This window comes from Lithobates pipiens, unplaced genomic scaffold (assembly GCF_037356315.1).
Source record: "Lithobates pipiens isolate NorthernLeopardFrog02 unplaced genomic scaffold, aLitPip1_a1.2 Scaffold_18, whole genome shotgun sequence".
NCBI lineage: Eukaryota > Metazoa > Chordata > Amphibia > Anura > Ranidae > Lithobates > Lithobates pipiens.
The window spans coordinates 30,855,345-30,869,715 of record NW_027507758.1 but is presented as its reverse complement, the minus strand read 5'-3'; the positions used below and the strand labels follow the sequence as shown (position 1 = coordinate 30,869,715).

Sequence of the window (14,371 nt, the reverse complement as noted above, 5' to 3'; positions counted from 1 at the left end):
CTATCCCTATATGACCTTGAATGAGGCTCTATTAACTTAGGAAATGAGCAGAAGCTCGGCTGATTTCCATCATCCAATCATATGCAAAAAAAAATGCTGTTTTTTTTTATTTTATATTTTCCTTGCATGTGATTGGGTATTCTTTGCAAAGTGAAGCTTTACTTCATTTACTAAGATCTGGAGCAACTGCACAGTCTGTTTGCCTTTAGAAAATCAAGGATAGCGTTGGGAGTTGTGTCAGTTCCTTGTTTGAGTATCCAAGACCTACAAAGAACCATATGCTATCTAAAATGAAAATATCCCCTTTGGATGGACTGACCTCTCAAAGTGCTAATGCAGCCAATTTTTTTTCTGGTTTGGGATACAGCGTACTGAGACTAGAACTGTCAGATTTTTCTTGCTGTCTGTGATTCTGTTCGAGAGATTCGCCCTCTCTACTTATTTACCAAAATTGTTGAAAGCAAAAGAAAATACCAAGTTTTTGTCATCTGAACAGGAATAGGGGGGTGAGATCTTGCAATGGGGACACTAGTTTTGGTAACAGCTGTCTAAAAGGGGATATGCCCTCACTTTGGAGGCAATTTCTTCTTGTAGCTACGGGACAGGAAGTGAAGGGAAATCTCCCCAATGGGACACAGATAGCAAAAAACAAAACAAACAAAAAAAAACAACGTTATAACCCTCCTCCTTCTCTATAGTTAAAAATAAAAGTTCTGGCTTTAGTTCCTACTAATGGAAAAAAAATATTGGTGCTCAGATATCAATGAGGGTTATTTTTAATTGTTACACCCTATTGTTGTAGTCCTATATTCCTGTATTAGCAAATTAGACAGTCTGAATACTATCAATAAACAGTTTTTTTTTTGTTTTTTTTTTTGATTTAGCCCCGCCATCCAACACAAAAAGCTTTGCACACATCAATCCAGCAGACATTTGAAGGTCAATGATCTATTTCTTTCACGGTCTGCATCTATCAGCGTATCATATGAAATAATATATCCTCATCTATAAATTAAAGATTCACCTTGGAGTTCAGTGACCTTGATTAATGGATGGGGCCTGCAGGCCTTGTGTAGTTCTGTTTTGTTGAATTCTAATAATCCTAACAGAAGGGTTACATTATCTCATATTAAGAGCCCTTTTTTTTTCGTAATGCATAATTTTGTAAAATTTATAAAAATTACATACAAAAGTATACATTTTCTTAAAATATTTTATTGTTCTTGACCCTAAAATTTAGTAGCACTGTTGAAGCTGTTTACCATGAAGAGGATTAAGACAGCACCACTGATCGACGCATGAAAATATAAATCGAACACAAACATTTTTTCTTTTTTTTTTAAATAACGAAATATTTTTTACAGTAACTTGATAAAGTGTTTATTTCTGCCGGTCTCCCAGTCTGGATCTACGCTGGTTTCTGCTAGTGCATGCAACACCCCTAACATGCACATACACATTCATGAGAAAACACGCACATTGACAGAACAGTGGTACTCAACATTAACATCAGAACGCTAAAATAAAATAACTCCATTAACAAAAGTAAATAAATAAAAAAAAAAATAGCAGTTTATTAATAATGTATTGTTTGTGGGAGTTTAGTTGCTTACCAGCATTCTCATTCACAAATTGATGGCCCAATCAATATGTTGACTTTACATGTATACAAAATTTTAATGAAAAAAAACTATTTTGTTGGCATCTTTGTTGTACCCCATTTACAAAACTCATGTTAGTTCTTATTTCTCATTTAAAATATCTTATAATTCAGTATTAAAGATATTAAAACCCAAACCCCTAGCCTAGTGCACTATGGGCATTAGCGATTTGTGGATTGAGCTAGTATGCAATGCCTCACCAACACTCACCATGCACAATACAATCCGGCCATGCAATTTTAAATTAGACTTTCAAACTACCAATACTGGGGTTCATTTACTAAAACTGGAGAGTGCAAAATCTGGTGCAGCTGTGCATAGAAACCAATCCGTTTTTAACATTAGCTTGTTCAATTAAGATGGAAGCTGATTGGTTTCTATGCAGAACTCACCAACTTAGAATTTTTCACGCTCGACTTTTAGTAAATCAACCCCATTATGTAATAAAAAGGACCTCCCTAAACGATCCAGTCAAGCAGACCGCTTGTACTACATACGGTACTTGTTGGTAGAGTTAAAGGAAGTGATATAATCAGATTGTAATGAACGTGGTGAATTTTATAGGCTGTAATTAGGGATGAGCTCAGGGGGTGTTTGCATGGAACACGTGCAGAGCCCGCCAGGAAGTCGGCGCAGCTCTTCTCTAATCACAGGCAGTGAGACATTGCCTGATCTCTGCAGCCGCACATCAGGGAAATGTCTCACTGCCTGTGATTAGCGCTGCGCCGACTTCCTGGCGGGCTCTGCACGTGTTCCATGCGAACACGCCTGAGCTCATCCCTAGCTGTAATCTGCTGACCCGAGGGACAAATCTAACACTAAGCTCAGGAACCACCTTTTTCAGCATTTTTTTAGTTATGCTTTTTTTTTTTTTCTACCATCAGTGATATAACCTCGTCAGTTTGTACTGTGATGTAGCTACGTTAATATTTTTCCAAACTCTGGGACAATCCAATTGGGCAAGGTTTCCATTAAGAGTGGCTGGAGCTAAAATAAAATATATAAATCACTGGGGGTATACTATGAGGGGCACCCTGCAAGCCCAGATTTAAAATTTTGTTCCTTTTGGTGCCCTTTACTAGAGAAACATGCTTTTATTAAACCTGTAGTAATAAATATGGTGCTGGCTGATGACCCAAAACAAGTATGTAGCTAGTGAAGTGAGTCTGCATTTTCCAGTCAATACTGCCAGCCTACATAGATCTCTTGGTAGAGTTCTTTTATTCTGCAATTGTCAGATGGTTTGCAGGCAGCAGTCCTATTTAGACGTGGCCAGTAACTTGTTTTGACCATGCTAAAGAGTCCAGCGCCCCGACACCTAGGAGGAGAACAAGAGGCACATCTAAACCCATGAAAAAAATAGTAGTATATTTCAGCTTGCCAGTCCTTGTATGTGGTAGCTGCCTTAGTTTTCATTGGTCAAAACTCAGAAAATTTTCAGCGTTTTAAGAAAAATACCAGCTGATGTTGACAAAAAGTGTAGTGTTAGGGCCCTTTCACACAGGGCAGATTCCGCTCCTATCAGCAGGGGTTCCACTCACATATCCCCTGCTGATCGGAGCAGAGTGGGCAGATGAGAGGTCTGTGTCCACTCTGTTTATACAGAGTGGATACAGACAGACCCCGCTCTGCTCCGCTGTCCATTTACTCCCAGTTGCTTCCGATCTGGTCCTTCCAAATGGAAGAGGACACCATTTTTTTTTGTGGGCCTTATCGGACCCGGAGGTAGCCACCCGCTGGTCCATAAGAATGCATGGACCATCCAATCAAGTCAGCTTGAAAAACTGACAGGTGGGCCTAATCGCGTCTACCTTGTGGAAGGGCCCTAACTGTCAATTCCTGTTAGCTGAACTGAAAGCTCAAATAATTTTATCTTTCTTCTGAAGACTACAAGTCTCCCACCCTTATGGAGATGGAGAGGAAGGCATTTGAAATCCAATTCAGGAGACAACCATGGCCTCCTCCATAGATACAGTGGAGTGATCAAACATGGCCACCCAAAAAAGGGAGGTGTATTATCCTTGGAAATTAACCAGGTGAAAATAAAAGCAAAAAAAGCCTAAGGGTTTGTTTACTTGAAAACAATTGTTTTCTATGAGCCGTGTTCACTCCATACATATGCAGTGGTGCTCAGAAAAAACACAAATCAACAGACAAGTCCTTAAAAAATAAAATTAATGCAGCCACCAATTCTAAGGACTAGTAAGATGCAATATATTACATTTTGTTTGTCATACTAATTATTATAATAAATAAATGAATGAACTGTGAACCACCTTAGGTGCATAATCTTTCCAGAAAGACTCTTTAGAACCCTGACCATGTCAAAGGTAAAAGTCAGTACCATGGCACTTGGTGTGATGTAGGGCTGTACTGGTGAGATGTAAACTACCCCTCTTGGTGGCAGTGAGATCCAACAAAATGGCGGCAGTCAGCATCCTGTGGCAACTGGAGTGCTATAAAACGGACTTTTACCTATGACATGTTCAAGAAGCTGAAAATTCTTTCTGGAAGGATTATGAACCTATGGCGGGCATAGTTCCCCTCTTCTTGCCTACCTGAATGCGCTACTTTTATTGACTCTGCAATGTACATTTTATTCCAGCACATTAAAATGCTTGCATCTGCAAGGCATTGAGCAAGAGTACGTATTAATTAGGGATGCACCGATACCATTTTTTTTACAACGAATACCGATACTTTTTTTTTGGTACTTGCCGATACCAATTACCGATGACTACTGCAACTGTTTTGTTTTCACGTCAGCTGTCAGCAATGGTTCAAAGCATTGAAAAATTATTTACAAATGAAATCTTTTTAAAATTTTGCGCTTTTTCAATGTGAAATGTGTAAATATATCTTAATATATATGTGTAAAAATATTCACTAACAAAGCAAACAAAAAAAGTTTTAATTGTTTATCGTTTATAAAAGAGACGTGAACAAAAAAAAAAAAAAAAAAGCAAAAAAGCAGGAAAATAATAATTAAATGGAGGAGAGTAGGGAATTAATTAAGGCTCATTTCAGTAAATTAAGGATTTTTAAGGGGATAAACAGAGGAACGTTTGTTCATCCCTTTGATCTGCAGATGAAGAAACAATTTCTTTTTATTTTAGTGTTTCAGGACTGAGTTATTGTTTTTGTTCATAAACATTACTGGCTGCTTTATATATTTTTTTGACAGCTCCAATTACCGGACTTCTTTAACACAGGGGAGACCCACTGATAGCTCAAAGAGCCAAGCCTGAAAGTATCAGTTTCAGGTAACAGTGCATATGCATGTGTACCGATACTTGTGCAAATACTCGGTATCAGTACCGATACTAGTATCGGTGCAACCCTAGTAGTAATAAAAACATAACATCCCATAATCTGACAGTTTTAGGTTGAGTATCACTTTCTCTGCCACATGTTAGCACACAGAGGACAGCTGGGCTAGGCATGCTCAATGAACGGACAAAAGGAGAGGTGTTTCATGCAGTGGCTGTAAAAAAAAAAATGCCTGAATCCTACAACCACCTTCTTATAACATCAGAGTATTGCTCCATTGTCTTGCAACAACTGCTCTTAAGGCTCAAAGTGTCTAAAAGAGGATTTGTTGTCCAAACACCCAGACAAATCATTTTGTCATAGGAATAGGATGCTCTGGACAACAAGAGCTGTTCCCCATTGTTCTAAAATCAAACGCAACCATATTCATACCAAATACTTTGATTATCTTCCGACACTAGTAAGGTAGACTCCGTTTCACTACTATGTAGACATTGGGGGTCAGAACATTCACTTGTTTGCAGTACATGATTACTGGACTTTGGACAATCTTGCTGTTGAGTAGATGGGACACTAAACTGTCTATCTCCAGGTGGTCCACTGATGCTACTCACCAAATTCGGGTTGAGTGAGAGGTAAGGGCAAGACATGCACGGTGAAGTGTAGGATATGATATTGGTCCCTTCTGATATGCTGCTTTTTCTATGGCAAACTACATCGCAACCTGAACAATGTTGAGGATCATTGCTAACCATACACGGAAGGGTTACGCTGCAGAGAATGTTAGGCAACGGATTGACTCTACTGTACTCACTCGATAAAGATGGAGCATCTTCCCTTGTCGGTGATGGATCAACTGATACAGGTGACCTATTGTCTTTGGATAAAAAATCATGAATACTGGTCCTACGTGTGGTCCCCTCGGCAGTGGAGATCACACTGCTAGCACGAGGTAAGGTGGCGTATTGGCTGGGCTCTTTAGCTGTTTGTCGTTGTGTACACGCCATCCCTGGACTTGGAGCAGTGTCTCCATCTACAGATTGCGTGACTGTCTCTACGGGGAATGTGAATCGCATACTCTCCTCTTTTTTCCAAGTGGTGGGTCGTATACACTGCTCTGCTTTCGCAGTCTTTTTGTCACCCACTGCTAGGCCAGGAGACAGCTGTGACGGAGACTGTAATCCTGAAAATTCAGCGGAGCCAGACAAGCTTTTCATGACTTCGTCTAGAAGGTTTTCCTGGCTTCCAGACCGAATCTACAAAAATAGAAAACATTGGAAGTAACAGGTGTTTGCCTATTTTAATATGATCAATAGGCTGGTACAGGAGACATTAAAATAGAAGCTTTAAATAAAGTCAAAAATGACACTTAAAAGTGATCGTAAAGGCTTGATTTTTAATTAAAATAAAAAAAGTGGTAATACCTACTGGCTCTTTTCAAAAATGTCCTCCTCTTCTGGCAGTCCCCCACCAGCACTGTCAGCTTCTACCTCCTCCGGGAGCCTCCTGTAACAAGCCAAGTGCTAAAGAGGCACCTGTGGGGGCGCACTCCCAAGCTGGGCTGTGTATATCCATACGGAGGTAGGGCAGGTAGAGGGGCATTTTTTACCTTAATGCATAGAATATATTAAGGTAAAAAAAAAATTAGATTTAAGATGTGGTTCTAAAGTCAGAAGGGTTTTTACCTTAATGCATTCTCTGCATTAAAGTGTTACTAAACACAGGACCCTTCAATCAATATATCTGGTCTCCCACAGTACACGGAACATGGAAATGCAATTGTTTCAGTAAATATAAACTGCTAAATACCTTTTCTCATCAACAGTATATAGCAGTCTTGTGACTTCTATCAGTGTCTGGTTAAAGCATGTAGGAGGAGTTTTCATTCTCCTCTGACTGTCCTATCAGAATGCAGGGCCCCTGGCTCTCTGTCGGGACAGTGCTCATTGGCCCTGTGTTGATCACAAGCACTCTCCCCACAAAAAATAAAAAAAAAAGCTCTCTAGCAATACACACCAAACTGAGCATGTGCAGCTGGTCTCCTAGCCTCTGTTCTATCAGTGGAAGAAGGGGAGGATCAGAGTAGACAGGATTAAACATCCTTTTTACACAATGCAGAGAATTAACCCCTTAGGTTTCACAGTGAATATAACAGGCATGCTTTACTGCATATACAGACTGATTTTACTGTTGTAGGTTTAGTAACACTTTAAAGTGTTACTAAACCCATCTTATAATAATTTATTAATAATTGGGTAACCTCAGTGTTATAAGAACAATTTATAAGTTTGTACTTCATTAATGCCTGGCCATTGTGTGGCATTAAGGTGTTCAATCCATTTTGTCACATGCTGAAGTATTCTCCTATCCCAGTCCCCGAGGGCTGACTGCCAAAACAATGAAAGAGGCGACAGAGGTGTCAAATCTATGGCATAAATCAAGAAGTCTACTTATGGGACTAAGCCTCTTCCCATTGGCAGAAAAATAAACACAAATATTACACACCTCAAATACTGCCACCTAGTGTGTCAACACTGCGATAGCACCCAACCTCCCACCAGCTGCCACTTGTATATATATCACTCAAATATTTAGAAGGTAAATATAACCCCACACCTATACCGTGTCAAATCACTATCACCTTGTGGCGCTAAATAGGCAAGATCAATCCCCCTGTAAAAACCTCCAAAAATATATGATGGAAGTGTACAGAGTGGACTCTCCAACCCTTATTCAATATACCTCAAACAAAATATATATATGCAAAATCAACAAATCAAGCATATGAATAAAATATCAAATGACCTTATTCATTCAATAAATATAAGTGCAAAGATAAACAAATGTTTTCATATCTATTTAAACTATGTGCATATCCCTCAAAAAGCACAATATCTTCAAAAATATGCAAAAGTGTATACCCAACTCCACATGCGTTTATAACATGCAGAAAAAGCAGGTCATTTTTTAAGTGAGAAAAAAGCAATTTTTTAACACATAAACAAAAAAAGTCCTCAATAGAAGTGTCCCAAAATAGGGACAGAGTGAGTTGTCGACGCAAGCGCATTGGTGGCGCGGCCGGCCCTGACGTTGAGAGCCCCTTTGGTGGGTGGAGCGAGGGGCTGGAGCTTGCGTGCTGACGTCGTCTGAGGGTTGGGGAGGGGGACAGCATCTGCGCATGCGCGAGTGAGATGTCGACGCATGCGCAGTGGGGGCGCGACCGGCTCTAACGCTGAGAGCCCCCGTGGTGGGTGGAGCGAGGAGCTGGAGCTTGCGTGCTGACGTCGTTTGATGGTTGGGGAGGGAGACAGTATCTGCGCATGCGCGGGTGGATGAGTTGATCATCACACCGGGTTTTGCAGTGGGGGGCGGAGTAAAGTATTGGAGTAGGCGTGAGGACACCTTGTGAGGTTTTTGAAGCCTCGTAAGTGGGGAGGAGATTAGCACCCGCACAGGCACCACCGGAGGTATACGAGCTGTAGTTTGCTACAGCTGTTGGCTCGCAAATGCCACCGGATTGGCTCTGGATGGTGGAGGAGGACTCTTGTGGAGAGGTGGGTGGATCTGAGTGTTTAGATTGGAGGGGTGAGATGATTGGGAGTCACTATTTGAAGAGTAGGCGTGACGTTCATTATGGGTTGGTTGCCATTAGAATAAAAGGAGGTATTGAGATCCAGATAGCCAATCCCATGAATAAGTCCCAGTGACGAAACATGTCGGGAGCTTGGCTATCTGGCAACCATTGATTGAATCAAACTCTGCAAACAAGGCGGAAGTGTGTGTGCCTCTTACACGAGGAACAGGATTGGAGAGAGAGTGTCATTGAGAGTCTGGCTGTAGGGTACCATACAGCAAAAGGAGGGGTGAGAGATATCATTGACACTGCTAACTGTGACCAGTATCCACTGTAACCACCAATGCCTTAGAGTGAAGCTTTGCTGATGTGAAATATTGCAGTGACTTTGAAGTGCTTTTTACAAGTTTTTTACATGTGAGTGCATTACCGAGTGGCTTTTAAGTGTGCTATTAAAGTTATTTTATAGTATTACACCATGGGAAGCCTCTGTTTTTCTTTTTGAGGAACTTGGGGAGATAATCTTATTGGAATCTGCAAAGAGGAATTAATACTCTGAATATTGTGTGCCAGACATCTGTGATTCTCAATTAAGCAATCTAAAACGCCTGTTGAGCCTGGTGCGAGAGTGCTAGGCAATCCATCTGGTGAGTGCTCCATCCATAGGGGGTCACTGTTGGTGTGGTGAAGGAGTTTTCATCGTTTGGGGACACTGATAAGAAAGTACACATGAGAAGGGTGTGCTGATTTTCTATTTATTATCACCTGTCGTTCTATTTTGGGACACTTCTATTGAGGACTTTTTTTGTTTATGTGTTAAAAAATTGCTTTTTTCTCACTTAAAAAATGACCTGCTTTTTCTGCATGTTATGAACGCATGTGGAGTTGGGTATACACTTTTGCATATTTTTGAAGATATTGTGCTTTTTGAGGGATATGCACATAGTTTAAATAGATATGAAAACATTTGTTTATCTTTGCACTTATATTTATTGAATGAATAAGGTCATTTGATATTTTATTCATATGCTTGATTTGTTGATTTTGCATATATATATTTTGTTTGAGGTATATTGAATAAGGGTTGGAGAGAAAAATAAACATGATCCTTAATTCGTTGTCGTAATTGGAGGATCGTTTTTCCAATATAGAATATCCCACAAGTGCATATCAACAAATAAATTACCCCCTGGGTACCAAGGTTGGCTCAAAAGTGTGGATAAAAAAGTTCCCCATTGGGCAATTTAAATCTTCGACCTGTGGATACCCAAGAGCAAAAGGTACACGGCCCACATTTAAAGATTCCAAATTCATTGGCGGTATAACCATAAGGGGTAGTGTAGTGACTCTTGGTCAATTTGTCATGAAGAGAGATCGACCTTTTAAAGGAGATCTCAGGATGGTCAGTGACATATTTCCTCAAAATGAAAATCTTAACTGGTATTGTTGGTAAGAGTATTGCGTAATAAATTTTACAGTAGGGTGGTCTTCTAATTTGTTTTTATGTTTGTATAGTAGGGTATTCCTTGGATTGTTTAAAGGCTTTACGTAAAAGTGATTTAGAGTATCCCCGTTGGAGTAGTTGCCCCCTTATGCGATCTGCATGGTATCTGAAATCACTGTCATTGGTGCAGTTCCTCCTTAATCGGATGTATTGGGTGTAAGGAATACTCCAAACAAGTGTCGGTGGGTGGGCGCTGGAAGCATGCAAAATCGTGTTTCCAGCCGATTGTACTGATTTTTGAAAATCAGGAGATCAAGGAATTACATTTTCTACAAATCACACTTTACAGTGAATTTTAAATTATAGGTATTTTTGTTGAGAAGATCAACAAAGGTATCTAAAGTTTGCTGTGAACCTACTCAGATAATAAATATATCGTCGATATACCTTAGCCACACCAGTACATGACTGATGTGGCTACTGAGGTCCTCATTCCAGAAAATGTCACGCTCCCACCCCCCCAGGTATAGGTTTGCATAGGCCGGCGCACAGCATGTGCCCATGGCTACACCCTGCACCTGGAGGTAGTGGGAGCCATTAAACAAACCAAATGTGGGTCAGGATTAAAAAAAGTAATTTTAACTAAAATTCACTAAAAGGCCAATGATGGTGATCTTCCTCTTGGAGGAATGTGCATTCCATCCCACCCCCCCGTTCGTGAGGGATGCTGGAGTACAAAGCCTCCACATTCAAAGTCACGAGCAGGGCGTCGGGAGGGATGCCCTGGAGCTTACAGTGGGGTTTACTAGAGAAATTCTGTAGCAGATTCAGTGCCTGTGCTGCTATAGGTCCTAAATGTGTGGTTGGGTGCGTACCCGATTCCTCTTTCTGATCACCTTCTGGTAACCCCTGCAAAAAAATCCGAGACCTCCTATTAACTTGTTATTGTTCATTGTTATTGATTACTTGTATCTCTCTCCTCTTTATAGAATATTTCATAAGCTCCCGAAGAAGCATTCAAACTGCGAAACATGTAGAGCTTTTCTTGTGCATTACAACATGATTACAGGATTTGATCTGTACTAATGTTATGCATTTACTGTACTAGAGCGATTCATCTAGCTTTTTGCATTTTATTTGCAAGATTTTAAAAGTGTGTGTTCTGTATCATTTGTTAAATAAAAACTTTATATACTTTTTATAATTGGTGCCTATAAAGTTTTTATAATTGGTGCCCCATTTTTGTTCTTCCTGAGAACTGGTGCCCAGAACTGGACGGCATACTCTAGGTGCGGCCAGACCAGAGTCTTGCAGAGCGGGAGAATTATCGTTTTATCTATGGTGTTGATCCACTTTTTAATGCATGCCAATATTCTGTTGGCTTTGCTTGCAGCAGCTTGGCATTGCATGCTATTGCTGAGCTTATCATCTACTAGGACCCCCAGGTCCTTTTCCATCCTAGATTCACCCAGTGGTTCTCCCCCAAGTAGATTGCATTCATATTTTGGCACCAAAATGCATTATTTAACATTTTTCAATAGTAAACCTCATTTGCCATGTAGTTGCCCACCCCATTAATTTGTTTAGATTTTGCACTCTCCAGTGTTAGTAAATCAACCCCTATCTGTCATTCACAGATAATGCCATTTTACCATCTCTACCCCGACAGTTTGAAAACAATTCACACTTTTAGTCATATATATTGTAGAATTGGCAAACATGAAGTCTTCCTGACACAAAGGATGGGGTTACGTAACTAGAATAGGATAGTTTCACAATTTCTACACCTTCCATCCTGTTCTTGGACAATAACAGCTGCCTTTCCATGGTATTGGATTAAGATGTTGGACCAACGTACCTAAGCTGATAATATTAGCAACTTGACATCGCTATAATAGTATGGCTGAGCTCGCTTGTATGCTTGACCAGATCTTTCGCCTCGCCTCTTTCACTACCTTCTTTAAACAGCATGGGGGGGGGGGGGTCTGTGGGATTCCATCGCTCTGGTTGGGGCCCGAAGGACAGATATTCCCCCCCCTTTTTCCCCTCCCTAACCACACCCCCCTTTCTCTCTTTTGCTTCTGCTCTCTTTTTCTCTCTCTCTCTCTCTCTGCCCCCCCTTTCTCCTTTTCCCTCCCTTGCACCCCTCCTTTTTATTCCTACAGCCCCTCTTGTGTTTTTCTCTACCGCTCTTTACTGGAACAGCCTTGTCGCTCTTGTAATAGGCCCATTTTTGCATTCTGATATCCTACCTTGCCCCAAGCTACCCCTGCATATAGGCTTCTATGGCCTGTCAGGCACCCATTTTAATCCCTAGGGGATGAGGAATGTGACACATCATGGTCCAGGGTTGACAGGTCTACATGTGCCTTTGGTACATTTGCAGTTAATGTTGGACCAGCCTTGTGGTATTTTATCTGTGAAGACATGGACATTGATGAGCCCATATTTTGTTGTCCCTGTTAGGCTTATGATACATGTTCTCATAAGGCTTGGTTTCCTACTGTTCTTTTGTAATGTCTGCTTTACTTGCCCGACAGGGTGGTATTACCTTTGTTTTGTTTTTTTGAAAATACTTTTTATTGCGTTTTTGTGTGCAAAAAAGGGTTACATAATACAGCCTCTGGGCATACCATGGCTGAGATAACAGACATTATAACAATCCTATAGATTTAAACTATTCTATATAAACCACTATAACTTAAACTGCTCATGTCGTCAAAATAGAGAGGTAAGGGGAAGGAGAACGGAACCTGTACTTCAGGTGACCCCTACAGGAAAAGATGCTGAAGTTGAGGATAACTCATCTAGGAGAACCTTCAGATAGTAGCAAGATTAGGTCTTCACAGCTACAAGACTTTTAGCTGAAGTAAACATTCAAAGGGATCCAGAGCCTATTGTGTTGCGTTTGTACTGTCTGATTCTAACCATACGTGCCAGATTTTGTCAAACTTAGCTGGGCAGCATCTGGTGAGATAGGCTGCTTTGTATAATGGCACCCCTGAGTTGATCAGCGATCTCCATGTATTCAAAGAAGGTACCCCGTGTGTTTCCATTTTATGAGTAGAGCCTTTCTAGCATAGAATAGTAAAAGTCCTATTGGTGTCCAGGTTGCCCGACGGTGGGACAAGGAGCCCACCAGACCCAGCAAGCAGATTGACACATTCAGAGGAACATGGATCACGGTCAAAGTTTCAATGAAGTTCGTGACCTCCGCTCAAAAGAACTGAATTCTGCGACAGGACCATAACATATGGTAAATTCGGCATTTGCCAGACCATATTTACAATAGTTGGAGGAGGAATTCTGCTAATTTTTGGATAATCTTTGGGGTGACAAATAGATCCTATGGATCAGTTTAAATTGTATCAACCGATCTCTGACGGAGATAAAATTGTAAGAAAGGATACTGCCAGACATCTTCCAAGTATTCTGAATCCAGATCAGGGATCTCACCCTGCCACTTAGAGAATGGTATTACTGATCTTGTGCTATGTTGTTTCACCTGCTCGAAGGGGCATTGGTATTTTTGTAACTGATTACGTGCTCTCTGTTAGTTGCACTTTTTCCTTCAAAGTTTTTGTGAGAAAAAAAAAAATATATATATGTTGGTGCTACCTGTAAGGATATAAATGTTTGGGTATACTCCTGAAACTCATTAAAACTGAAGTGGCTTGGATATGCGTTGAAATGCCTTCAACATTACAGAACAAGTCTAGTTAAATGTGACTGTCTACTACTAGATACAACTGAGGACAAGCTCTCAAACTCACCTGGCTTACAGTGAGCTTGCTGCTTTCCTCTAAGAATTGCTTGAGGGAGACCATCTCACTTCCGGGTGACCCCAGCCTCTTCTTTGACTGGGCAAGGCATTCCGCTCCATCACACGACTGGAGTCTAAGCATGGGGCTGGATGCGGCAGACTTTTTCAAGCGCTGACCAAAATACTGGACTGGACTATTGCTGCCAGACCACACTTCATTGTCATGGTGCAAACCAAAATCTCCGCTGCTGTGGCTCTGGGACCTACTCTGAGTGGTACCTGCGGTGGATCAATAAGCAGACATGAAGGCAGAGTATTGAGAAGATGGTTACACTGATATAAATGGAGTACAAAAATGTATTTATTCAGTCAGGAGAATAACAAATTTCAAAACTGCATTATTTACAAATTGGAGCTAGGTATTGGGTCAGTTGTGGGTAGATACCAACTGGCTGCATCACTCGCAGGTTTCTTACACCAGCCAAGGAACCTAGAGATCTCCACCCCCCCCCCCCCCCCAACTCCTTCCTCTACAGTGGCCATTGCAAGGGTAGTGCACTAATCTCTAGAACATTTTTTTTGGTGCTTGCAATTATTTGCAATGGAGAATAGTGATGGACGAACTTCCGACGGGACGTTTCGCGAACGCGAAACGCGAA

The 14,371-nt window shown here is 40.9% G+C and overlaps 1 protein-coding gene across 8 annotated transcripts in view; it reads right to left on the bottom strand.

Annotated features, from left to right (window-relative positions):
- Positions 1-14,371, bottom strand: part of CCDC88A (coiled-coil and HOOK domain protein 88A) — a 325,195-nt gene that overhangs the window by 17,487 nt on the left and 293,337 nt on the right. For 6 of the 8 annotated variants that reach the window (XM_077485516.1, XM_077485518.1, XM_077485521.1 and 3 more), the window contains 2 exons: positions 13,723-13,991; positions 4,619-6,187 (listed from right to left, as the gene is read on the bottom strand). In XM_077485516.1, coding sequence (XP_077341642.1) covers positions 5,342-6,187; positions 13,723-13,991 — 1,115 coding nt within the window. In that variant the 3' untranslated portion in view covers positions 4,619-5,341. Of the gene's footprint in view, positions 1-4,618; positions 6,188-13,722; positions 13,992-14,371 lie in introns of those variants that run through there. The other 2 variants (XM_077485520.1, XM_077485519.1) reach the window with 1 other exon arrangement.